We start from the raw sequence: 24,949 nt of genomic DNA on the forward strand, positions 1-24,949 counted from the left end.
GGAGAATGAGGTATACCCCTTTGGGGAGAAAGCCAGAGCACAAGTTATTGAAATAAATTTCTTGAACAAAGTGGGTTTTCCCTCCAGGTAAACATGCAAAAGACTGCACTGCAAAAAGGCAACGCTTGCCTTGGCACATTTACTTTGGAATAATGTCCTTCAATACCGTGGGCTTTACTTCCAAGTTAAGGCATGCTTCTCGCTTCTAGCTCGATCCTTTGCTCCAGAAAAGTCCCGCTATGTAAATATGTCCCTGTACCTTTCTTAACAGAGCATAATGCATGCTTATTCGGCTCAGAAGAAAGTTCTATGAATTCTGTGAAGCTTACAGCTAAATAAGACTGCGGCATTGTTTTCCTGGCACATTTCTTTTCCTCGTTTCTAAAGGCCACTTCTAATCCAGTCACGCAGGAGGAAGCCTCTAGAGGTATTCTCAATGGCAATGCAACTGGATCTAATTACAGCTTTCGGCGACAGAGCCCAGGGTTTACTGGCCAAGAGCCACGAGAGTTACGTTACCCGAGGAGAGCAACAGAAATGAAACTCAATGTTTAGAGATCACGTGATTTGCAGGCAAGGAATCACCATCTCTTGATAGGCGCGGTAAAAAGAGTCTTGCATCATCATATCATGCAAAAAGAGGAGGAACAAAAATGAAACTCAATGTTTACAGAGATTTGCAGGCAAGGAATCACCATCTCTGGATAGGCGCGGTAAAAAGAGTCTTGCATCATCATACCATGCAAAAAGAGGAGGAAACCTCGCGTAGTTCGGAAGGTGGTTGCTTCTGATTGGTATAGAAAAATAAACCTTAAATCACTATAAGCCAATGAGATAGCGCTAACCGCCTATATAAGGTAGCTGCAGGGGGTAGTAGTGTTGATGTTTCTTACACTCCAGCGGGTTTGGAGAAGATTTCGCCTGATACCAATATAGGTAATGGCGTTTTCTCACTTGTCTTTTTACAGAAAGAAGGAAAGGGTAGTTGAGCTGGAAAGGAATAAACTCAAGATCCGTTATATGTTTTGATATGCTGTCCCCCCCACCCCCTTCCTTTCCCGATTTTTTAAAATGCTGTTTGTGAAGTAAATGCTTGTGCAGTTTTGGTGGAGTGGTAAGCTTTGGGCTGCATGGGAACTTTATATCTTCCCTGGAAGCGTGTAGATGTGTAAGGGAGGTCTACATTTACAGAAGACAAGTTGTTTGGAGATCTTTGTTGCTCTCTACTACTCTGCCTTTGTACGGAGATGGCCGCCTTGGCGCAAATTGAGACCCTCGTGTGTGCCTGTGGTATCTCGATAGAAGGCTTGAATGCGTTAGTTTACTACTGAAGCGGACTCCAGTTTTATCTGAAGCTCTCCTCTGCACTCTGATGCAGTGACCTGCCTTGCCCTAGTGAGGTTTACTTCCGCTTAAATGTAAATACGAGAGCGCTGGCATGGTTTGCTAGACGTCTCGGTTGCTTCTGCATTTTTAAAACTGAGACCCATACCTCGACCGAGGAACTGTGAACGACCGCCTCGAGACTTACTGACTAAATATAAAAGAAACTGCGGGTGGAGAAGTTATGGTACCTCTCTGTATTTTGAGGAACTGGTCTCTAGCCTTATTGACGTTTGCAGTTTTAAAAGGCGCTACATTCTCAGTCGGTTTGTAAACTGATGCTGTGTAAATCTAGGTACTTCTGAGCATGCTTAGGATTCTGCTATTTTTCTGTTATAACATTTTAAAGCTTGTATAAAAGTAAACATGCACCTGCCTCGTAGTCGAAACAAATATTTAATTTTTGATTTCCTGTTTTCTAGAACTGCTGTAGTCCTTGTAGCCTGCAAAATCTCACCTTTCCTCGTTACTTTCACTAAGAGAAGTTTTTGCTACACGTATTCAAAGGGTTGGTATCATTATTTTGCAAGCCATTATCTATCTGTAATTAAAATGAGTCCTTTGCTGGAAAGGCAGTCATTCTTTCTCCAGACGTTGTGCCAACATAAACTGGATTGTAAAAAAAGAGCCCACTACTAAAGACTTAAGTGACTCATGAAAGCTCATACCCTACCACAGATTTTGTTAAATCTTAAAGGTGCTACTGGACTCCTAACTCTCTTCTCTTACTACAGACAGACTACTACAGCTACCTATCTTGACATAAATTAGATAGCCAGTATGGTGGTGTAGTAGTGTTGGATTAAGCTCTGGGAGATCCAACTTTGAATTGCAGTCCGCAAAGGAAGTTTCCTGGGAGCCCTTAGGCCAGCTGATTTAAGCCAAAGAAAATAATTATGTGAGCTGTTTTGGGTTCCCGTTGGGGAGTCACTGCAGCACTTGCTGTGGAGCATTATTGCGCTTGGTGACCATCAACTCTGTAGAAAGCAGCTTGGCAGGAGAAAAAATGAGTTGCAATACTAGCAGCACTTTTATTTGAATCAGCTAAATTTCCTTCCGAGTAGTCATGCAACTTAAATATTTTCTACTTATAAGTCTCCCAGTCTGTATTACCTATTTTCAAGAATTATGGAACCTTGAGATAGTTTCCTGCAGATGTAAATATTTGGTTTATAGTTCTTTATATAACACTTTTCAGTTATAGTGGTTCTCAGAGCAATTTACAATAGTAAAATCTCTCATATGGATGGTGGTGTTTGAAGGTTTTTTATAAGGTTGGGGGTGAATTGGAGTTTTATTGTCACTTGAACACTTTTATGCATGTATTGTAAGCTGCATTGAGCCATGACTAAAGGTGGAATGTAAATGTTTTAATTAATAAATCAAGTGGAATCATGGGGGGTATGTGCTGAACTGTCCTCTCACAAGCTTTAAGGGGTACTGTATAGTAAGCAGGACCATGGCTGCTTCCACCCTAAGCTGCTGAGCCTGGAATCAGCAACTTTCTTCCCATGAATTGCTGAGGTATAGGCAACTATCTGATTTTCTTTTTCTAGATCAGGCATTCAAGCAGGCTGTGGCCATCAGTTGAAGAAAATCCTGGATTATGTGTGTCTTGACATGCTTTGATCTGTTTGCAGCTGGAGTTTGGACTGATGAGCTTTGGCTAATAACATTCGTTCACTGGGGAAGAGTCAGGAGAAATATGATATGTGGGAGTCAGTGTTCCCTCTAAGCTGAGTTAATGTATGCTAGCTCACACATTTTTAGCTTCCAGCTCACACATTTTTGTCTTAGCTCAGAACTTTATTACCAGTAGCTCACAAAGTAGAATTTTTGCTCACAAGACTCTGCAGCTTAGATGGAACATTGGTGGGAGTCCTTAACTTCCTCTAAATTCTTGGTAGCCTCAACCTTGTTATCTTTCTAGATGAACTATGGAGTTAGAAGTAGGACATTGCTTTGCAGTAGTTCTGCTTCTAACTTGGTGTGAGAATGTTGGCTTTCCTCCTGGACATTCTTGCATGAAATCAGGAAGAGATGTAAAACTAACTGTATGAGTAATGATGACACCAGTCTTGGTGTGGTTTTCTTTGAAGCTGGTGTGGTGGTTTCCCTCTTGCCTGAGCAGAGTTTCAGTATGTTGTCATTCAAGGCAGAATTTCTCATGGTGGGTGGCCCTATAAATGGAAGTGCCTGTTCTTGATGATGACACATTTAGATCAGCTTTGCAGCTTGGGAGTAGAAGTGATAACCTTCAGTTGATGTATTAATGCATCTAGAAAAGCATGCACTTATGATCTGGTGGCCTCTAGATTGGACTACTGTACATAAGAGTATGCTTGGAAATTTCAGTTCAGAATACAGCAGCCATCGAATCGGTGTGTGAAGCACATCAGTAACTAATGGTTTTCTTGCACTCTGTTTGTGGCCCAAATTCAAGGTAGGTGTTGAAAAGCTTATACGCTCTAGGAAATCTAATGGAATGCCACTTCCTTCCCTGTTCATTGAGGTGGAGATCCAATAACAAGATTCTGTTTGGTAGTTGCCACAGCAGGCAAGATCCATTGACTGATGGAGTGCACTGCCTTGAACTTTTGAGATGTCAAATCTGAGTACTAGATCCATTGAGGCACGCACAGTTTTTTTTAAAGGTGTGCTCTGAGTTGATAAAACACCTCTCCTGCCAGATTGTCTTTATTATTGTGCATAAATTTTTCTCTGCTTAAAGGATTATTAAATTGAAAATTGGATACACACACACTGGACATTGTTGGTAGAAAAAGCCCAGCAGGAACTCATTTGTATATTAGGCCACACCTCCTGACACCAAGCCAGCCAGAATTGCATTCCTGTGCGTTCCTGCTCAAAAAAGCCGCACTCTTTTGCTTTTAAATCACATCACACATGTTTGTCAGTGCAAAAAATCTGAGTGGGCATATTCTATAACAATTTTTGTTGTAAAGATGGCTCATAAACTGCACTCTCTGACCTCTTGGCACTCCCTTCCCCACCTCTGCGGCCTATTTGCTGAGACCATGGAACCAAGATGTGTCCTAACTATATAACTTAAGCTTGACTTCTATTATAGAAGATGGCTGTAATGACCCAGTGAAAACACTTACTGCTATGGGTCATACTAGTGCAAGTGGAGAGCCAGTTTGGTGTAGTGGTTAAGTCTGCAGACTCTTATCTGGGAGAACCGGGTTTGATTCCCCACTCCTCCACTTGCACCTGCTAGCATGGCCTTGGGTCAGCCATAGCTCTGGCAGAGGTTGTCCTTGAAAGGGCAGCTGCTGTGAGAGCCCTCTCCAGCCCCACCCATCTCACAGGGTGTCTGTTGTGGGGGAGGAAGGTAAAGGAGATTGTGAGCCGTTCTGAGACTCTTCTGAGTGGAGGGCGGGATATCAGTGGCGTCGGGAGGGGGGGGCGGGGAGGGCGGGCCGCCCCGGGTCTCGGGGGCCCCTGCAGGTCTGGGGGGCCCCTCGCAGAGCCCCGGCCGCTCGGGCACCGTCAGGCACTGGCTCCAGCCTCCCGCTTCCCTCCCCGCGGCGAGACCCTGGGCGGGCAGGCGCAGGCCGCCGGTGGGAGCCCCCGACGCAGAGTCCGCAAAGCGCCGCTCGCCGCCAGGGGCAGAGCGCGGCGTCCCCGAGGCGCCCTCGAGCCGCCGCAGCTCCTTCCTCTCCCCCTCCTTCCCGGCCGGTGGCTCCGCGGCGCGATGGGCAGAGGGACGGTGGCGGTGCAGAGGCTGCCGCTGCTGCTGCTCTTGAGCCCTGGCCGCTCGGGCACCGTCAGGCACTGGCTCCCGCTTCCCTCCCCGCGGCTAGACCCTGGGCGGGCGGGCGCAGGCCGCCGGTGGGAGCCCCCCCGACGCAGAGTCCGCGAAGCGCCGCTCGCCGCCAGGGGCAGAGCGCAGCGTCCCCGAGGCGCCCTCGAGCCGCCGCAGCTCCTTCCTCTCCCCCTCCTTCCCGGCCGGTGGCTCCGCGGCGCGATGGGCAGAGGGACGGTGCAGAGGCTGCCGCTGCTGCTCTTGGGGCTGCTGCACTGGGGGCCCGGCGGCAGGGAGGGCAGGAAAAGCTGGAGGCGGCGGGGGCAGCAGCAGGCGGGCGGCGGCCCGCGAGCGGAGCGAGGCGGCAGGGCTGCCGGTGGAGAGCTTCCCGCTGGACTTTACCGCCGTTGAGGGCAACATGGACAGTTTCATGGCTCAGATCAAAAGTCTGGCCCAGTCGCTGTATCCTTGCTCGGCGCAAAAATTCTAACATAATTATGTATATAAATTTGCTTCTTTCATTTACCCTGTCTCCACTCAGAGGTTGTACTCCAGTGTCACAAGCCTCAGAAAGGTAATACAAAGCTAATGAGAAATACAGATACTCCTCCTAGCCATGCAGGTGTTTCTGTTCCTGTGCTTCTCAAAACCCTCCCCCTTTTTCTACTCCCTGATCCCACAGGTACATCTGCACCATCTCTCTGTTGCCTTTTTCCTTCTATATATGGCAGAATACTTCCCCCCCTTGTCCTATCTCGGCTTCTCTTTGCTGAGTTCATAGGGTACAATGGAAAATTGATCTGTGGAGAAGGCATTTCTCTCTTTAAATCGCTTCTCCAAGCCAAGTCAGCTGGCAGATTGGAGAATGCATTTAAAGTTAAAGTTGCTTTCTTCCCACCTCTCCTTCCCCATCTTCCTCGGGAGGTGGTGGGCTCTCCTTCCTTGGAGGTTTTTAAACAGAGTCTAGATGGCCATCTGACAGCAATGAAGATCCTGTGAATTTAGGGGGAGGTGTTTGTGAGTTTCCTGCATTGTGCAGGGGGTTGGACTAGATGACCCTAGAGGTCCCTTCCAACTCTAGGATTCTGTGATTCCTTCCTTCCTTCCCCTGATGCGCATGTCTTGCAACTCTCAAACATCGGATGTTTACTTTATGTGGCTCTTTCATTAAGTGAGTTTGGCTCTCCCCACGCCCAATGGCCTCCGTGCCGCCACAGCCCCGGGGGCTGGGGGTGGAGGGGTCCCCTGCCTGCTGTGTTGATCTGCTCCTCTGTCCAGTGCACTTTGATCTCAGCTAAGGAGCTGTGTTGTGTCCTCACAGCAACCCTTTGAGGTAGGTCAGGCTGATGGAGACTGGCCCCAAATTGCTTTGGAGTAGAGGGGACTGCTCCACTGTGCCACAGCCTGTTGGGGAGTGCAGTTTGAGTTCAAGGACCTGGGGGTTACCAGTAGCACAGGGGTGGCCAAACTGCTGCTCGGGAGCCACATGTGCCTCTTTCACACATATCGTGTGGCTCTCAAAACTCTCTTGAGTTACTCCTGAAGGTTTTGGATCTAAAATTGATTGTGAATGGACATGTCTGTCACTCGAGGTTGCAAATTCCCCATGAGAACGCAGTTTCTAACACAGAGCTTTTGTTTTTGTGGCCAGTCCAGGTTTCTTGAAATCCCCACTGCCCTGTAGCTGGCTTGGAGAAGGCATTTGTCTCTTTAAATCACTTTGCCAAGCTAGCTGGTGACTTGGAGAGTGCATTTAAAGTTAAAGTATATTTCTTTCCACTTCTCCCTCCCTCCCCATCCATTTCCTTCCTCCCTCCCATTGTAGTGGTTAAGTGTGCAGACTCTTATCTGGGAGAACCAGGTTTGATTCCTCACGCCTCCACTTGCATCTGCTGGAATGGCCTTGGGTCAGCCACAGCTCTCGTAGCAATTGTCCTTGAAAGGGCAGCTTCTGGAAGAGCTCTCTCAGTGCCACCTATCTCACAGGGTGTTTGTTGTGGGGGAGGAAGATAAAGGAGATTGTGAGCCATTCTGAGACTCAGAGTGGAGGGCAGAATATAAATCATCTGTCTGTCTGTCTTCCTTCCTTCCTTGTGGCTTTCAAACATCTGACATTTATTCTGTGTGGCTCTTACATTAAGCAAGTTCGGCCACCCCCGCAATAGCGATTGTGCGTGATCCTGGCCTTCCTTTCAAAGCGTTCCAGGTAACATCGGTACAGAACTTCTGCAGCCACGGAGAAGTCCCCAAGAAGATTTTAAAAAGTAACCTGGATCACCTGGGGAAATGATAGGTAATGTGCTGGCATGGCTGCTGTTGGCACAGTGCTGTTAAATACTTCTGGGCCCCGTTTTTTTTGAAAAATGGCTTAACTTTACTTGGATTACTCCTAGGTCAAAGTCCACCGGCTCCTCAGAGATCAACAAAAGTTCCAGAGTATAAGTTTTCAGGAATCACTTCCCGTTTCCGGCAGGTGGCACGGGGGAAATGATGTCACAGGAAGTGATGTCACTTCCTGTTTCCGGCGGTGGCATGATGTCACCGGAAGTGACATCGCTGGAAGTGACGTCACTTCCTGTTTCCGGTGGCGTGCATACACGTAGGGGGGCCCACATAAATCTTGGGCCCCGGGCCCCCAAAGCCCTAGCTACGCCCCTGCGGGATATAAATCCAATTTAAAAAAAAGATGATCAATATCCTGTGCACACGCCTTAGCAGCTCAACCTTACAGGAATTATGTTCAGCTGTCTAAAAGAAACCTGAGTCTTGCAGGTATGCTAAAGCAATTTAACCCTTCTATGTCTCTAGAGATTCTGCTGGAGGGTGTTTCACTCTTATGCAAGAGGACATCCAGAAGTGTACACAGTCCATCGTATTTCAACTTTCCCAATCCACAATGTCTGCATCAACAAATGGAAAGTGAGCACTCCTGATTCTTAAAATGTGGATGGAAGAGGGTGAAGAGTCTATGGGCATGATTCTGCACAATACTTGTTGCAGCTTTATCAGTTGTAGCTTGTTTGTGTAATTTGGGGGGATTTTCTTACTTTTTCTGGTTTAGAACACCAAATAACCTTTTAAAAATATGAATTAGATTAAAAACAGTAACATAGAGTAGTCAGTGCATCCATACACTGAAGTCTGCAAAAGAGTTATTTAGGCCAGGTATAGCACAAGAGATACTGAATCTGAGTACTTAAATGATGTACTAACCATCAGATGGATGGTGGGAGTATGTGGACTTGAGTGTGCAGCTATAGTTCTGTTAATTTTTGGCAAATTAACAAAAAAAACCTATGCACTGAACTTGAATTCAGTTAACAATAGGATATTAAATATTGTACCTGCAGTCTAAGATAAGACCTTAAGGAAAAGGTTGCTAGTCTTCATTTGAATTTGCAGTGAGTGCGAGGTTGCTTCCTTGTGATCATTGATTTGTTCACTTAGAGTTACCTGAAGAGTGTGTTTTCACCCAAAATAGTACAGTCTTGTGGTAAAAATATAGAGGAGTAGTCTAGCCCAGTATCCCTGGGATAGAAGGTGCCTACAGAGAGTATCTCATCTCTTAGAAACTAAGAAAGCTTTATGTGCAAAATATCATATGTACTGTAAAGACAGATCACATAACACAACCATAATTCCAGAGTGTTGTAATTTAGCACAGTAAAATATAGCAATGTTACCATTTCCCTAAATCTTTGTGCAATATCCTCCTCTTTTAAAAGATGTAAGATTGGGTGTTCTTTCCATGTCCTTGTAGGGATACTGTGGAATGCAGATAACTCCAGTTAAGGTTCAGTCTGCATCATTTTAAACAGTAAAATCCACATCTAGCTAAACTGCAGTCCTCCTGCTCTAGAAGCTATCAGTTCAATGACCTGTTTCCACTGCAGTCTAGAATCTAGGAAACCCAGGTTCAAATCCTCATTCTGCTGTGGATCCTTGCTGAGAAATCTTGGGCCAGTCACACATTCTCAGCATAATCTACCTCATAGGCATGTTGTGGGGAAAAAATGGGGGAGAGGAGAATGATGTAAGCCACTTTGGGGACCCATTGGGAGAAAGGCAGGATATAAGGAAATAACTCATGGAGTCCTCCTTGTAGAATTTGTAGCACCATAATAAAACTGATTTTGTGACCTGATCTGCCAAAGTATTGATTTCTGACCATTGATATGGAGATTGAAACCTCTTGGTGTAAGATTTTTATTTTGCCAGACGTATGCCATGACTAGTTTATAAGATGCTGTGCATGACCTGTTGCACTTCCAGCATCTTTGATTTTTAGGATTTATTGAAGTGGTTCTTTGGCTATTGTTCCTCAAAAGTTAACTGTTGCTATTATAGGGGCTCACAGAAAGTCCGTTTCTTTGACTGGTTGGTTGATCAGATTGACAGTGGAGCATATAAAGGTTTATTCTGGCTGGACAAGAATCGCACAACCTTTTGTATCCCTTGGAAGCATGGTTCGAGAAAGGATCTTGTGGTTGATGATTACAGGATTTTGCAGGTATGAATCTCTTTCCCTAGGAATGGCAACAAGGAAAACTAATTTTATCCCATATGCATTTTCAAATATTAACAGGCATAACCATACCAAGGGATTAAAATGTGATGTCTGTTTTGTTTTCAAGAGGAATAATTGATAGATTTGGGCCAACAAATACTTATTTATTTATTTTTATTTATCTGGGATTTATATCCCGCCCTTCCCACCGAGTGGCTCAGGGCGGCTTACAACATATATAAAACTAACATAAAAGTATAAAATTACACTTTAAATTAACATTTCACAATATATAATTAAAATAAAACGTTTGTTATAACTATACATCGTTAAAACAGCCAGCAGTCGTGGAGCTACACTCTATTCAGCGGAATTGGGTGAGATCCCGCAGGGCCCTTACCTCCTCCGGCAGCTGGTTCCACCAAAATGGAGCCATTACAGAGAAGGCCCGGTCTCTTGTGATCTTCAAGCGGGCCTCCTTTGGCCCGGGGACAACCAAAAGATTTTGAGATCCCGATCTCAGTGCTCTCTGGGGAACATGCGGGGAGAGACGGTCCCTCAGGTAGGCAGGTCCTAGACCATATAGGGCTTTAAAGGTAATAACCAGCACCTTGTATCGAACTCGGTAGGATATTGGCAGCCAGTGCAGCGCCCGAAGTCCCGGCTGAATGTGCTCCCACCTTGGGAGCCCCAATAACAACCGGGCGGCGGCGTTCTGCACCAGCTGCAATTTCCGGGTTCGACACAGGGGCAGCCCCATGTAGAGGGCATTGCAGTAGTCCAGCCTCGAGGTGACCGTAGCATGGATCACCGTTGCTAGATCGTCGCGTTCCAGGAAGGGAGCCAGCTGTCTAGCCCGCCTAAGATGGAAGAATGCGGACTTGGCAGTGGCTGCTATCTGGGCCTCCATAGTTAAGGAAGGCTCCAGAAGTACCCCCAGGCTCCTGACCCTGTGCGCCGCCGTCAGCGGCGCACCGTCAAAAACCGGAAGGGGTATTTCCCCCCCTGGGCCACGACGGCCCAAGCAAAGGACCTCTGTCTTCGCTGGGTTTAGCCTCAGCCCGCTCTGTTTGAGCCACCCAGCCACAGCCTGTAGCGCCCGGTCCAGATTTTGTGGGGCGGAGACCGGCCGGCCGACCATAAGCAGATAAAGCTGGGTGTCATCAGCATACTGGTGACAACCCAGCCCGTACCTTCGGGCAATCTGGGCGAGGGGACGCATGTAGATGTTAAATAACATCGGGGAAAGAACCGCACCCTGAGGCACCCCGCAATCAAGCGAGTGCCTCCGGGACAGCTCATCCCCAATCGCGACCCTCTGTCCCCGACCTTCAAGGAAAGAGGAAAGCCATTGCAAGGCCAACCCCTGAATCCCCGCGTCGGCGAGGCGGCGGGCAAGTAACTGATGGTCGACCGTATCGAACGCTGCCGATAGGTCCAACAACATCAGTACCGCCGAGCCGCCCCGATCCAGATGCCGTTGCAGGTCATCTACTAAGGCGACCAGCACCGTCTCCGTCCCATGGCCCGGGCGAAAGCCGGACTGAAGAGGATCAAGGACGGAAGCGTCATCCAGGAAGGTCTGTAACTGCATCGCCACTGCCCTCTCAATAAGTTTGCCCAAATAGGGCAAATTCGAAACCAGCCGATAGTGAGCCAATTGGGCCGGATCTAGAGATGTTTTTTTTAAGAGGGGGCGGACCACCGCTTCTTTAAGCTGTGTTGGAAATTGCCCTTCTGCGAGGGATCTATTTATGATATCCCGTACAGGATATCTAAGCTCCCTCTGGCAAGATTTAATGAGCCAGGAGGGGCACGGGTCCAATTTACAAGTTGTTGGGCGTGCAGATAAGAGGATCCTGTCAACTTCCTCCAAACTGAGAGGGCTGAAACCATCCAGAACATAATCCGAAGACAGGCCCGGAGCCTCGGTTTCACTAACTGCCTCCAATGTGGCAGGGAGGTCAAGGCGGAGCGACGCAATCTTGTCCGCAAAAAAGTTCACAAAAGCCTCACAGCCAATCTCCAATTCCTTACAGTTTAGTCTGCCCTGAGGCAGTGGTGTTAGATTCCGAATTATGCTAAATAATTGTGCCGGGCGCGACGTTGCGGACGCAATCTCAGCTGCAAAGTATGTTCTCTTTGCAGTTTTGATTGCCACCTCATAGGACTTCAAAATCTCTCTATAAGATGTTCGAGTCGCTTCGTCTCGAGTATACCGCCATTGCCTCTCTAATCGTCTGAGCTCCCGTTTTAGTCGCCGCAAACCCTGGTTATACCAGGGAGTCGACTTCAAACGGGGGCGCAGAGGACGCCTAGGTGCGATTTCTTCGATAGCTCTGGAGAGTCTATCATTCCAAGACTCCACCAGACCATCCAAGGAATCGCCAGGGGGCTCAGGGTCCCGTAGAGCCGTCAGGAACCGTTCCGGGTCCATCAGGCTCCGCGGGCGAGCTAAAATACGCTCTCCGCCTAAACAGGTTTGGGGTGGCACACCCACACGAGCCTTAAGGGCATAGTGGTCCGACCATGGCACTGCTGTAGCAGTCATATCGTCCACTAAAACTCCCGCCGCGAAGACCAGGTCTAACATGTGCCCCGCCCGATGAGTGGGCGTTGTAACAACTTGGGAGAGTCCCAGTGTCGCCATGGATGACACCAGGTCCATCGCCTGAGTGGAGGCCGCGTCATCGGCATGAACATTGAAGTCACCCAAGACCAATAGCCTTGGGTGCTCCAATGCCCAGCCCGCCACGGCCTCCATCAGGGATGGTTAGGCGGACGGTACACCAGCCAGATCGCCAACCCCTCCCCAACGTCCCACCTCAGGCCGACACATTCAACACCCCTGATCTCCGGGTCCAGGAGAGCCCTAAAGGAGTAAGCCTCTCGTATGAGAAGTGCCACTCCTCCCCCCCCGCCCACTGGTCCGGGACTGGTGAAAGACCGAGTATCCCGGGGGCGCCATTTGGGAGAGGGCTACGGTCTCCCCATCGCGCACCCAGGTCTCAGTCACGCAAGCCAGGTCCGCCTCCTGTTCCAATAAGAAATCCCGGAGGACAGCAGTCTTGTTATTAATGGACCTGGCATTACATAACACCAGTGCCGGGGGTGGGTAAGATCGCCTGGCCCCACTACCTGTCACCGTCGGGATGGGACACAGGCAGGAAGGTGGGCGAGCACTACTATGTCTCGGCCTCCTTCCCCTATTAGTCTGCCTGCTCCCACCGTCGTACCTTCCCCTCCCCAGGAGCACTGGAATCCCCGAGCCAGCCATCTCCTGCAGGTAAGAACCAGCTCATCAACTGGCTGAGCTATAGAAGTATACCAGTCTATTCCTATCCCCATTCAACCCTATTATTACCAATAGCAATTCGCCCTCCACCAGCCAACCATCAATAACCCCTAGTTATTCAATCTGTCCTTCTCCCTAATTCACCTATAACTCCTTAGCTAACAATAAGTTAATTTAAACGTCTATAAGCTCCTTAATTAAAAACCTTACCCACCAACTATCTCCAATTAAGTTGCCATGGATAAATCCACTTAGCTAATCAATAAATACAAGTTAAATAACTATAAATTAATTACAAATTGGTAGTTGGTTAATAAATAGCCAGTCACAAAAATTGGTACTTCAGTCTGGTTATTCTTTCTGATTGGTTCAATGGGCAGATTTTAGGATTGTGATCTCCTTAGCCCCTTAATAAAAAATGTCTGTTTGGGGGGGAGAACTCTAACATTGGGGATCTTTCTACCATACCCTTTATAATAGCTGATCACATGGGAATCCTTTCAGTGGAATCTGTCCAGCCCCACTGAAAGTCCCTATTTATTAGACTCCCAGATAAGAAGAAATCAAATTCATCAAGTTCTATTAAAACTAGGGTCAAATAAAACTTAAACTGAGGACACGATTATATTTTCCCATACCACAAACAGATGTAGTTTGTGTTATAGATCCTTTCTTAAATTTCATTCAGGCAGTTGTTATTTAATGGGATTAAGCAGAGCATGTTCTGAACCTGAAATCACCAAAAGATTCTAAAATATGAAGGAGATTCCCCCCCCCACCCCCCCCACCCCCGCAATTCTACCCAGGCAAAAGTTGTTTTGACACTTAACTGATGAAAAGCAAAACAATGATCTGTTAATACTCCCATTAATATTGATTGATTCCTAAATATTAGGTATTTTTTCCTACTTTTAATACACCTAGGTTTTGCTTTTTAAAATATTTGTCATTGAGACCTTAAGGGCTTTTGCCCAATTTAGTTTGAACTTCTGTTGTTGCAGTAGGTCTAATAAGGTAATTTACCTTTGAAAGTTTGGGTAGAATAAACTTCTGGAGGAAGTATTGAATGTGTAAACTTTTTTTTTGAAGTATATAATTCCTCCAGATTATTTAGTGATGAAATGTTTTTCTTACAATAAAAGAAGTTTCCTATTTAATCTCATGGGATTAATCTTTTTGGATTATTGTCTATCTGTTTTTTTTTTGTTTAAAAAGGTGGTCTTGATGCATTTGAGACATTTATTAACAAAGCTTTCCTTGCTATGGCTAACATCTGACATATTTTAATAGATCCTCTTAGTTTGTGTTTATATCACATTAATTCTCTTTTTTATTGTCTTTTCTGTCCACATGAAAGGCATGGGCTGCTGTTAGTGGAAAGTATGAAGAAGGTTCATCAAACCGATCCAAATGGAAAACCAACTTCCGCAATGCCTTGAAGAGTACAAGGAGATTTGAGGTCATTGATACCGTGCAAGATCCCAATCCTCATCGTGTGTACAGAATTATCCCTCCCGACATGGCACCAGAAGCAATCCCCCCTGTTAATACAAGTAAGGGCAACAGGGTTGCTGGGAATGAATTCACAAAAGGAGTTTTATGTTCTGGTTTAGTGGAACTAAGTTTTTCTAGGAGCATGGGAAGGGGGGGCTGTGAGAATGAGAGAAGCCCAGAAATATTCTTGCAAGCAGGCATGCACATTGCCCCAATCAGTTTATGCTTTGTTGCTTTGAGGGCTCTTAATACTCTGCAGAAAAGTTGTATCCCTTTGTTCTAAACTTTGCTTGTTGACATCTTTTTAAGGGCATTTCTATATTAGAACTTGTACTTGAGAAGAAGAGTTTGTATGTAGGCCAGTTGACCAAATATTGTTCATACTTCTTTGAGGCTTTTTAGGTCTCAGGGCATGTTTCTTCCTTCTCCACTCCCTTAAGGCTTAGTGGAATGACTAATTGTTCTTCTTTTGTCCTTTAAGTGAGAAACTGTAGCATGTAGTTGGGCCGTTAAAAATGTGAGCTGCTATCACTGGACCACAGTACATATGTTGGAAATCCTTGAACACAGCTCCTGATGTTTGACCCTGGTGGACACCTGCAAGCATGGGCCAGTCTGCTTGAAAGAACTGTGTTTGAGGGAACAAATAGGAGTCGATTGCACCTTTATGACCAACTTAGTTTTATTCAGAACGTAAACTTTCGTGTGCATGCACACTTCAGACGAGGAATGAGGTACAGTAAGCAGAGCCACATATCGCTGGTGGGGTTTGGAATGCCAACTGGTACAAAGTTAAAATCCAATAGCAGAATAGTAAAATTAACAAATTCAGAAAACCTTTGATCTGGGTTGCATTAGCGTGGGAAACCATAAAACAGTAACATGTCAGAATGTGAGAATGCCTGGTTATTGCTAATAAACCTGGGCCAAAAAGAAGGCATTTCTTTCCCAGAAGTTTTTCCTATCGAACTGATTTACCTTTTAACATGTAACATAAATATATACATCATTCTAGTTTGCCATTAGGAAAAAATACATTAAAATATAGTGGAAGATGGGTTTAGTATATGTAATGAAATAAACGGCCAATATCCCTTGTTTGAATATGTCAATACAAAAGCATTATTCTGATGCACTATCCTAAAAGAGAAATACATTGGAATACTATGGATATATCGCCATACTTGGTGAAAGTGGGTTTAGCATATGTAAGGAGATAGAAAAAAACAAAACAACATCTCTGTTCAGTCCTGGGGAGGTAATTGTTCCAAGTTTCATAATAGTTTGTGAGGGAGAGAGTTCTTGTGCTGTATTCTCGTTGGACGCACCACTTGCCCTCAGCCCCTGTAAGGGTTCCTAGTGAAAGTGCTGTTGGTCAGAAAAAGGGTGAAGAGTTATCCCTCGTGCACCTTTCTTAGCATTGCTCCAGTCTGAATGTGCTTTCTCCTACAGCTGTTTTTAGGATCAAAAAGAGATCAAGAGATCTATTCATATGTCTTTATAGTACAGTGTGTTAGAACTGTGGATCAAAGTACATGTTAACTTCAGCATCTGGTTCAAGCCTGTCAATCTCCAATCAAGGAAGCTTTTGGTATGGACTGACAGAGTACAAAATTACACAAAACCATGTGTGGGGGGGTGTCCATACATGTCCCAGTCTGGTAGTTTGCCATCAGCCCCTTGAGCTACCCACACACTCAGAAGCCAAGGGGCAAGCTTCTAACCTTACTGAGAATTTATCAAGAAAGCCCTGCAAGGCAGGCCACTTGCAGAATGAGTTTCAATAACAATTATCCTGGTAGACGGACACTTAAGGTCTAATAACCTCAGAATAGACTAGGCTGTGCCAGGAATATGCTCTCTGGACAGAGACATGAATGCTGCTAGACTTTAACCCAGAAGGGTAACATCTGGTAACTTTAAATTAGTGTCTTAATGTAGCTATAATCTTAAAATGTAGCTTATTTGTTTTAATCTTTATGTTTGCGGTGGAACCGGCCCGATTCTGCCTTCAGTCCCGGTCCCATCAACTCCCTTTTGAGTTGTCAACTCCTGAAGGGAGTTTATCTTCCTGCCACTAGGGCATGCTGCCACCACCTGTTCAATTTAGGGGTTCCTGACTGAGGAACAGGACTCCCAATCCCCCTTGCCAGTTCTTTGGGAGACCCCTGGAGGATTGATAGCCTAGTCAACTGCATGCCTTCCCCCTTTCCTGGACTCCCCTCTTGCAGTAGCATGGTCTAAGGCAGTTGGGGAAACTATGTGGTACAGAGGGACTACCTTTTAAACAGACAAAACATTTATTTACAACATGCAACTATATACAGGCAGTTTTTTAAAAAGGTGAACAGAAGACATAAATTAAAGTAAGGAAAATGGCCCATTCGACTTACCATGAGGGGTCCTTCTCCTCAGAGGTTCAGAAGACACCTCTGTGGGTTATTCCCATTCATTCCAATAGGGAGGCAGGGAACACTTTTTTCCCCTTCCTCTTGGCGCCTTTGGAATAACCCCACCTCTCAGTTGTGGGACTCCGAAAGCAGTGTTATCTCTCTAGAAGGACTGCAGACAAATACTAACAATAAAAGTACTGAAAATTAACAGTAACTGTAGAACTCCAATAGTACTAACATTAAAAAACCAGTACAAAGGAGAAAGAACTATAACAGGTATAGCAGAATAGTAGATAATGAGAAAAACTGGGAGCAGCGAGATATCCTCCGAACCTCTGAGCAGAAGGACCCCTCACGGTAAGTCCAATGGGCCGTTCTCCCTCAGAGGTTGTTGGACATCTCTGTGGGACCTCCCAGAGCAGTCCCCTATTTGGGTGGGAGTTCATCGTCCTCTCCTAGAACATGCTGTAAAACTTTTCTCCCAAATGCTGCATCCGCAGAGGCCATAGAATGTAGCTTGTAATGTCGAACAAACATCGAAGGAGAAGACCAAGTCATGGTTCTACACACCTTCTCCACTGAAGCACAGTTCAGAAATGCATTGGTAGAAGCACTTTGAAGAGAATGGGCCGTGATGCCCTTGGGTATTTGCAAACCTGAAGCCTTGTACGCTTCTGCAATGCATGCCTTGAGAACTGCACTGACAGAAGAAGTAGACACTTCATCCCCAATTTGAGGAGAAATATTGATGAACATAAAGTCCGTCTTTCTGACCGTACTAGATCTAACAGTGAAGATCTTTAAGGCTCGACGCACATCCAGAGTATGCCAAGCAACATCCCTCAGATGCTTGAGGACAAAAGGTTGGTAGATAGATTTCCTGAATGCGATGAAATCCATGAACATCTGAAGCTGCCTTATACTGAATCAGACCCTTGGTCCATCAAAGTCAGTATTGTCTACTCAGACTGGCAGTGGCGCTCTCGGGTCTCAAGCTGAGGTTTTTCATGCCTATTTGCCTGGACCCTTTTTAGTTGAAGATGCCAGGGATTGAACCTGGGACCTTCTGCTTACCAAGCAGATGCTCTACCACTGAGCCACCATCCCTCCCCTCAAAATTTTCAAAAATAATAGCCAGAGGCTCAGAAATTACATACCATTCTGTTAGCCCTCACAAAGAAGCCTTTCGAATCGTAGATTGAGAGCTGCAGTCCTAGAAATGCCTGAGAATGTCCTAATTCACATATGCAGGTGAATAAGGTAGTAGAATGCTTCAGACTACAAGTAGAGGATTCTGGGGAGGGAGGGCTGCTGAGAACCATCAGCGCTGTGGGGAAAGAATCCTCCTGGGTTTCCTGCATTATACAACCGCAGACCTAATATCTTGCCTTTCTCCGTGGGCCTCCAAACTTTTCATTCCCCTTGCATATCTCTGCATGGAGGATCAATATTATAAAATTTCCCCATGGCAAAAAGTTTTTGCAAAAAGGAAAGGACAGCAAGGGTGGAGGGGTAGAAGCTGTTTCCCACTGTGGTAGTTCTGTTCAAATGGACTGCACCATTTCAGACAGCTGCTGGTGGACTCCAGTTATTAATGTTCTGTTAGCAACCACTTTTTCACTCTCCCATATCCTTTCGTGTATGTTAATTTTGTTTTATCTTACAGCATTTATTGTCTACCCTTCTCAAAAACAGTTGGCTGTATATTATGTTCAGAGTTATTTCTGTTGAATTCTGAAGTTGTGAGTTCATGCAGAAGTTTATATTGCTTTTTTAAAAGCTAGGTCCAGTTAACCTGGTTGTCTGTAGCAGGGGTCCCCAACCCCCAGTCTGCAGACTGATACCAGTCAGCAGACTGTTAGCAACCGGGCTGCACAGCTTTGCTGCCCTGCCCCTGTGGTGCCACGCAACCTCCCCCCCGCAGTGCCTCCCCCCCTCCATTATCGCAGTTTTTAGGAGCGGTGAAGCGCCTCCCGGCCTCTTTAAAGGCTGAACCCCCCACCACCACCGATCAGCTGAGCAACCTGCTGAAAAAGTGGCACTGCCCTTGCCTCCTCCCCACTTCCTTCCTATGCCCAGGAAGGAAGTGAGGAGGAGGCAAGGACGGTGGCACTTTTTCAGCAGGTTGCTCTCTGCCACAGTTTCCCCCACCAATCAGCTGATTGACTGAGGGGGGTTTGGCCTTTAAAGAGCCCGGGAGGCACTTCATCGCCCCTTGCCAGGCCTTCAAATTGTGAAAATGGAGGGGGGAGGAGGCGCAATGGGGGGGCAAGGTGGGGGGAGGCCAAAATCAGTGCCCACACCCTGCTGGCTCTGGGGCCAGTCCCTGGTGCCAAAAGGTTGGGGGCCACTGGTCTATAGCACAGGATGTGTGTACTTTGTTATTGTTCAGTCGCAGTCTAGTACGACTCTTTGCAACCCCATGGACAAAGTCATGCCAGACCCACCATCCTCCAAAGTCTGCTCAAATTCATGTTTGTTACATTAGTAATGCTGTCCAGCCATCTCATCTTTTTGCCTTCTGTCTTTCCCAGCATCAGAATCTTCTCCAGTGAGTGCTCCCTTCTCATTTGGTGGCCAAAGTACTTGAACTTCAGCTTCAGCATCTGACCTTCCAGGGAACAGTCTGGGTTGATTTCCCTTAGGACTGACTGATTTGATCTTCTTGCAGTCCAAGGGACTCTCAAGATTCTTCTCCAGCACCACAGCTCAAAAGCATGTATTTTTCTGCGTTCGGCCTTCCTTATGGTCCAGCTCTCACAGCCATACATTACTACTGGGAATACCATCGCTTTGACTATATGGACTTTTTTGGCAGGATGTCTACTTTTTATTATACCGCCCAGGTTTGCCGTAGCTGTCCTCCCAAGGAGCAAACGTCTTTTAATTTCATGGCTATAGTCATCATCTGCAGTGATCTTGGATCCCAGAAATATGAAGTCTGTCACTACTTCCATGTCTTCCCCTTCTATTTGCCATGGTGTGATGGGGTGATGATCTTAGTTTTTTTGATAAGTTTCAAGCCTACTTTTGTGCTCTCCTCTTTCACCCTCAACAAGAGGTTCTTTAGGTCCTCCTCACTTTCTGCCACTAGAGTGGTATCATCTGCATATCTGAGATTGTTGATGTTTTTCCCGGCAATCTTAATTCCGGTTTGTGCTTTATCCAGGCCAGCATTTTGCATGATGTACTCTGCATGTAAATTAAATAAGCAGGGTGACAATATACATCCTTGTCAAACTCCTTTTCCTATTCTAAACCAATTGGTTGTTCCATATCCCGTTCTGACAGTTGCTTCTTGACCCTTATACGTTTCTCAGGAGACATGTGAGGCGGTCTGGTACTCCCATCTCTTTAAGGACTTGCCACAGTTTGTTGCGATCCACACAGTCAAAGGCTTTAGAATAGTCCAGGGGTGGCCAATGGTAGCTCTCCAGATGTTGTTTGCCCACAACTCCCATCAGCCCCAGTCATTGGCCATGGGGGCTTGGGCTGATGGGAGTTGTAGGCAAAAAACATTTGGAGAGCTACCGTTGGCCACCCCTGGCATAGTAAATGAAACAGAAATAGATGTTTTTCTGATACTCCCGTGCTTTCTCCGTAATCCATTGAATGCTGGCAATTTGATCTCTAGTTCCTCTACCTCTCCGAAACCCAGCTTGAACTTCTGGTAGTTCCCGATCGACATACTGCTGAAGCCTAGCTTATAGGATCTTTAACATGACCTTGCTGGCATGTGAAATGAGTGCAATGGTACGATAGTTTGAACATTCTTTGGCAGTTTGGAATATAAACTGACCTTTTCCAATCCTGTGGCCACTGTTGTGTTTTCCAGATTTGCTGACATAATGGGTGCATCACTTTAACAGCATCATCTTTTAGGACTTTGAATAGCTCAGCTGGGATACCGTCATCTCCACTCGCTTTGTTGTTAGTAATGCTTTCTAAGGCCCATTTGACTTCAGGATGTCTGGCTCAAGGTCAGCGATTTCATTGTCATGGAGGATATTGAGATCCTTCTTGTATAATTCTTCTGTGTATTCTTGCCACCTCTTCCTGATCTCTTCTGCTTCTGCTAGGTCTCTACCATTTTTGTCCTTTATCATGGCCATCTTAGCACGAAATGTTCCCTTGATTTCTCCAGTTTTCTTGAAGAGATCTCTTGCCCTTCCCATTCTATTATTTTCCTCTATTGCTTTGCATTTTTCCTTCAGGAAGGCCTCCTTATCTTTCCTTGTTGTTCTCTGAAAATCTGCGTTCAGTTAGGTGAATTTTTCCTTTTCACCTTTGCCTTTCGCTTTCCTTCTTCAGCTATTTATAAAGCCTCATCAGACAGCCACTTTGCTTTCTTGCATTTCTTTTTCTTTGGGATGGTGCTGATTGCTGCCTTCTGTGCAATGTCACGAACCTCCGTCCAAAGTTCTTCAGGCACTCTGTCAATGCTAGTTTTTTAAACCTATTCTTCACCTCCAATGTATATTTATAAGGGATGTGATCAAGGTCAAACCTGAATGGCCTAATGGCTTCCCCAGTTTTCTTCAGTTTAAGCCTGGATTTTGCAATGAGTAGCTCATGATCTGAGCCACAGTCAGCTCCAGGTCTTGTTTTTGCTGACTGCAAGGAGCTTCTCCATCTTTGACTGCAGAGTATATAACCAATCTGATTTCTGTGTTGCCCATCCGGTGATGTCCATGTGTAGAGTCGCCTTTTAGGTTGTTGGAAGAGAGGGTGTTTGCTATGACCAGCTTGTTCTCTTGGCAAAACTCTATTAGTCTTTGCCCGGCTTCATTTTGCTCAGCAGAGCCATACATAGCTGGTAGGCAGTGGCTCAGAATGCCACATGGTACTTCCTACCAGCTATGTATGGCTCTGCTGAGCTAAGTATGGCTTTGCTCACTGTGCTGGATTCCTCGTCTGATGAAGTGTGCTTAAGAGCACACGAAGGCTTACGTTCTAAATAAAAATTGGTTGGTCTTAAAGGCGCAACTTGACTCTTGCTTTGTTCAACTGCTTCAGACCAACACAGCTGTCCGCTTGGATCTTCTGACATTACAGTTCTTAATAAATATACCACCAAGAATTGGGGGTTCCTTGCTACTTCCTTCATGGATTTGAAGGTGACTTCTGATATCATACCCTGTGTCCGATTGTGGTAGAAGCTGAAACTAGCATCTGTTGACAAAGGACTGTTGGCTTTGGTTGAGATTCTGTATTCTGATTCCACTGCACAAGTCCACTATGGGTTAGACAGACAACATTCCAGTATAATTTCCCTATAGCAGGGAGTACATCAGGAGTGTATGCTGTCCCCTTTATTGTTTAATTTATATGTCGATTGTTATAATTACTGTGCTCTCTGCCCAGTACTGTTACTCTTCATTCATTGCTAAGTTCAAGTTTCTAGCGTACTTTCTGCTGAGGATGCAGTTCTCCTTTCAAGAATAACATTAGGACTGTCCTCAGAGAGGCTTTTGCCTCTTACTCTCTAGAAGTACGCCTGATAGTTAACTATCAAAAATCCACGATTGTTGTTTTTTTGGGGGAAATCTAATGTACCACCACAAGTGGAAAATTTCTGGCAATGATATTGAGGATGTCCCCTATTTAAAATACTTGGGGGTCTGGTATGACTAGAGATTAATTTGGTCCATGCAAGCTACTTATGTTTAAAAATTGGCTATAATGGCATCAGTTATTATTTGTAGTTTCTTTTATTCATCTGAGCCTCAGTATATCTCAGCCTCCATAAAATTGTTTAACACCAAGGTGGCTACACAGAGTTTATATGGGGCTGGTATCTGGACTGGGGAGTCCAATGCAGTTCTTATTAACTTCCTATGTTTCGTTTGTGGAATTACAAACTGCGTAGTGAGGGTAGCCCTCCATGATGAATTGGGACAACCACCTTTTGAAGCTTGGACTTGGCTGAAGGCTTTTTCCCTTAAAGTTAAAATTGTATTTGACATCCAAGAGGGTTACCTTGACTTAGTCAGAGAGGACGGTTACTTTTCCCACTGGGATAAACTTGTTGAGCGACAACTACAGTTCCTGAGTTTTTCCTTGGACTCCCTTTATTCAGCTACCAGACAAGAAGCCATAAGAATGATATAAAAACATCTGTTCATGTGTGATTATAACAGTACACTCTTTAGAGCATGATGTTTTCTACTCAATTTGCTATCATTCTGCCACCTGGAGAGCAGTAAATTAAGAAGCAATATGAGGAGAGAGAGTGTATGGGTTGCACTTTCCAACAGGGCTTTATTCATGGCCTATCTGCATGGTTAAGTTCACCCAACCAAGGTGGATCCTCCATAGGCCACCCCCCAATCATGCCTAATCGCTACTTTTAAATCTTGTCCTGACAACTGCCCCCCTGAACCTGTCTCCTGTTCCATGACCAGCCCACTGTAGCCCAGGCATGCCCAACAGCACCCCCTTCTCCAGCCAATGATATCAAGGCTATGCTCCACCCTTCGCATAATGCATGTCTGGTCAGAGTCGGCCCACTACTGACTTTTCTTCCTCTTTTCTCCCTTGTTCCCAAAAGCTGCATGTGAACAAGACCATTGTCAGGCAGTCCCTCATGCTGAGCAAAATAGCTGCCTGTCACTAGCAAATGGGGTGCTGAACCAACCTGTGGAAAACAGCTACTATGAACCCACATCCCTATCAAATGTGAATTCCCAGTCATCGGCCACAGTTCTATTGCAGTACATTCAACAGAATGCCATTCCTGGTCAAGATCAATTTAATCATGTTGGTGAGTAATGCTGCCTGCAGTCTGACAGGGTTCTTTTGTTTTACTTTGTCTTAATTATGGAGGTGTACACACTCCTGCATGGTAGTTATCTAATGTATCATTCACACGTGCGCAGAAGTACCAAGGTGAAGATAAGTGTTTTTGTGCATTATATACTGTACGTTTATTTAACTTTATAGTCTGAAGTGGAGCTAGATTTCTTGTGTGTGTGTGGTGCTCAGAACCGTACATGTTGCAGTATAAGATATAGCCAAAGCTATAACTATGGTGAAAATGAGATTTGTCAGGGAGCTCAGCCCACTGGAAGTGATGAAGTTATAGTGTCTTGTCTCTAAGCTGGGGGAAGGAAGAAAGCAGTGCTTGTTAGGGCTTTTGTTTTAAACTTTCCCAAGGGAAAAAACATAACTATACTACCTTGGCACAGGGGTAAGAGCAATGGAAACCTGATACCTCTGTCATGGCATTAGCTACTAAGAAAAAAAATCAGGACTCAAAAATAACGTCCTGCAGAAATGCAGGACAAAGGAAAGTAAAATTTGGAATTGGGGTCAAAAATTCCCCTCATTGACCCCATTTATGTTTATGTGGAGTTTTGATGTTTTCAAATTGACCCTATCATTTTTAAAGCAGAATACATAGCTAGGAATCTATAAAACTGTTAATTTTTAAGGAAATAATCATTTTAACTGTTACAACGTTGAAACTTAATGTGATAATAGTGGAACAACAAATAAGGACAAAGGGAAGCAATTAGTTCAGAAAACAGGTAGCCAGAGGTCACAAGTGAACAGTTCAGAAAAAGGTGGCTATGGGTCATCTAGAGCAACTTCCCCCTGTAAAGTTGAGATGGTCATATCAGAGGTTTGGAAAACTTGAAGGTGAACAGTTCAGTGTAGAGGTCAGCTCAGTAGACAGATGGCTGGCGTCATCTGAAATACTTCCTCCACCCCAGATATGTAAAGTTGAGAAGATCACTCTGAGGCTTGCAAAATTTGAAGGACAAGGGGAAGCAATTAGCTCAGAAAACAGGGGTCCTCTAGAGTTCCAAGCTTCATGGCTCTTTCAGGTCTGGAAAATGTGAGGTTCAGAGGATATCTTCAAATATGTCCAGGCTTATCCTGCTGGGGGATACAACTACCACATTTCCAAAACTGCAGTACAGTTCAATTTGAGCTTTTCCATGTGGCTGTGGGCATGAGGGAAGTTTTGACAGAGCACACAGGGCTTTGACTTGCTTCTGCTATATGCTCAACAATTCAGTTTGCAAAGACTGGTTTCCTTGGGAGTCATTGCAATCCCCAGTTCCAAAAGTGGTGTAAAACCTCAAAAGCCAAAAAATTTCTAT

At 45.4% G+C, this 24,949-nt stretch overlaps 1 protein-coding gene across 1 annotated transcript in view; it reads left to right on the forward strand.

Annotated features, from left to right (window-relative positions):
* The first annotated feature begins 878 nt into the window (after positions 1-878).
* IRF7 (interferon regulatory factor 7) overlaps positions 879-24,949 on the forward strand; it is a 36,986-nt gene continuing 12,915 nt past the window's right edge. The window contains exons 1-6 of the mRNA XM_060261947.1: positions 879-936; positions 1,806-1,891; positions 7,961-8,071; positions 9,500-9,662; positions 14,312-14,507; positions 23,392-23,604. Of these exons, the coding sequence (XP_060117930.1) occupies positions 7,989-8,071; positions 9,500-9,662; positions 14,312-14,507; positions 23,392-23,604 (655 nt within the window). The 5' untranslated portion in view covers positions 879-936; positions 1,806-1,891; positions 7,961-7,988. The remainder of the gene's footprint in view (positions 937-1,805; positions 1,892-7,960; positions 8,072-9,499; positions 9,663-14,311; positions 14,508-23,391; positions 23,605-24,949) is intronic.

The sequence above is a fragment of the Heteronotia binoei genome, chromosome 21 (assembly GCF_032191835.1).
Source record: "Heteronotia binoei isolate CCM8104 ecotype False Entrance Well chromosome 21, APGP_CSIRO_Hbin_v1, whole genome shotgun sequence".
NCBI classification, from domain to species: domain Eukaryota; kingdom Metazoa; phylum Chordata; class Lepidosauria; order Squamata; family Gekkonidae; genus Heteronotia; species Heteronotia binoei.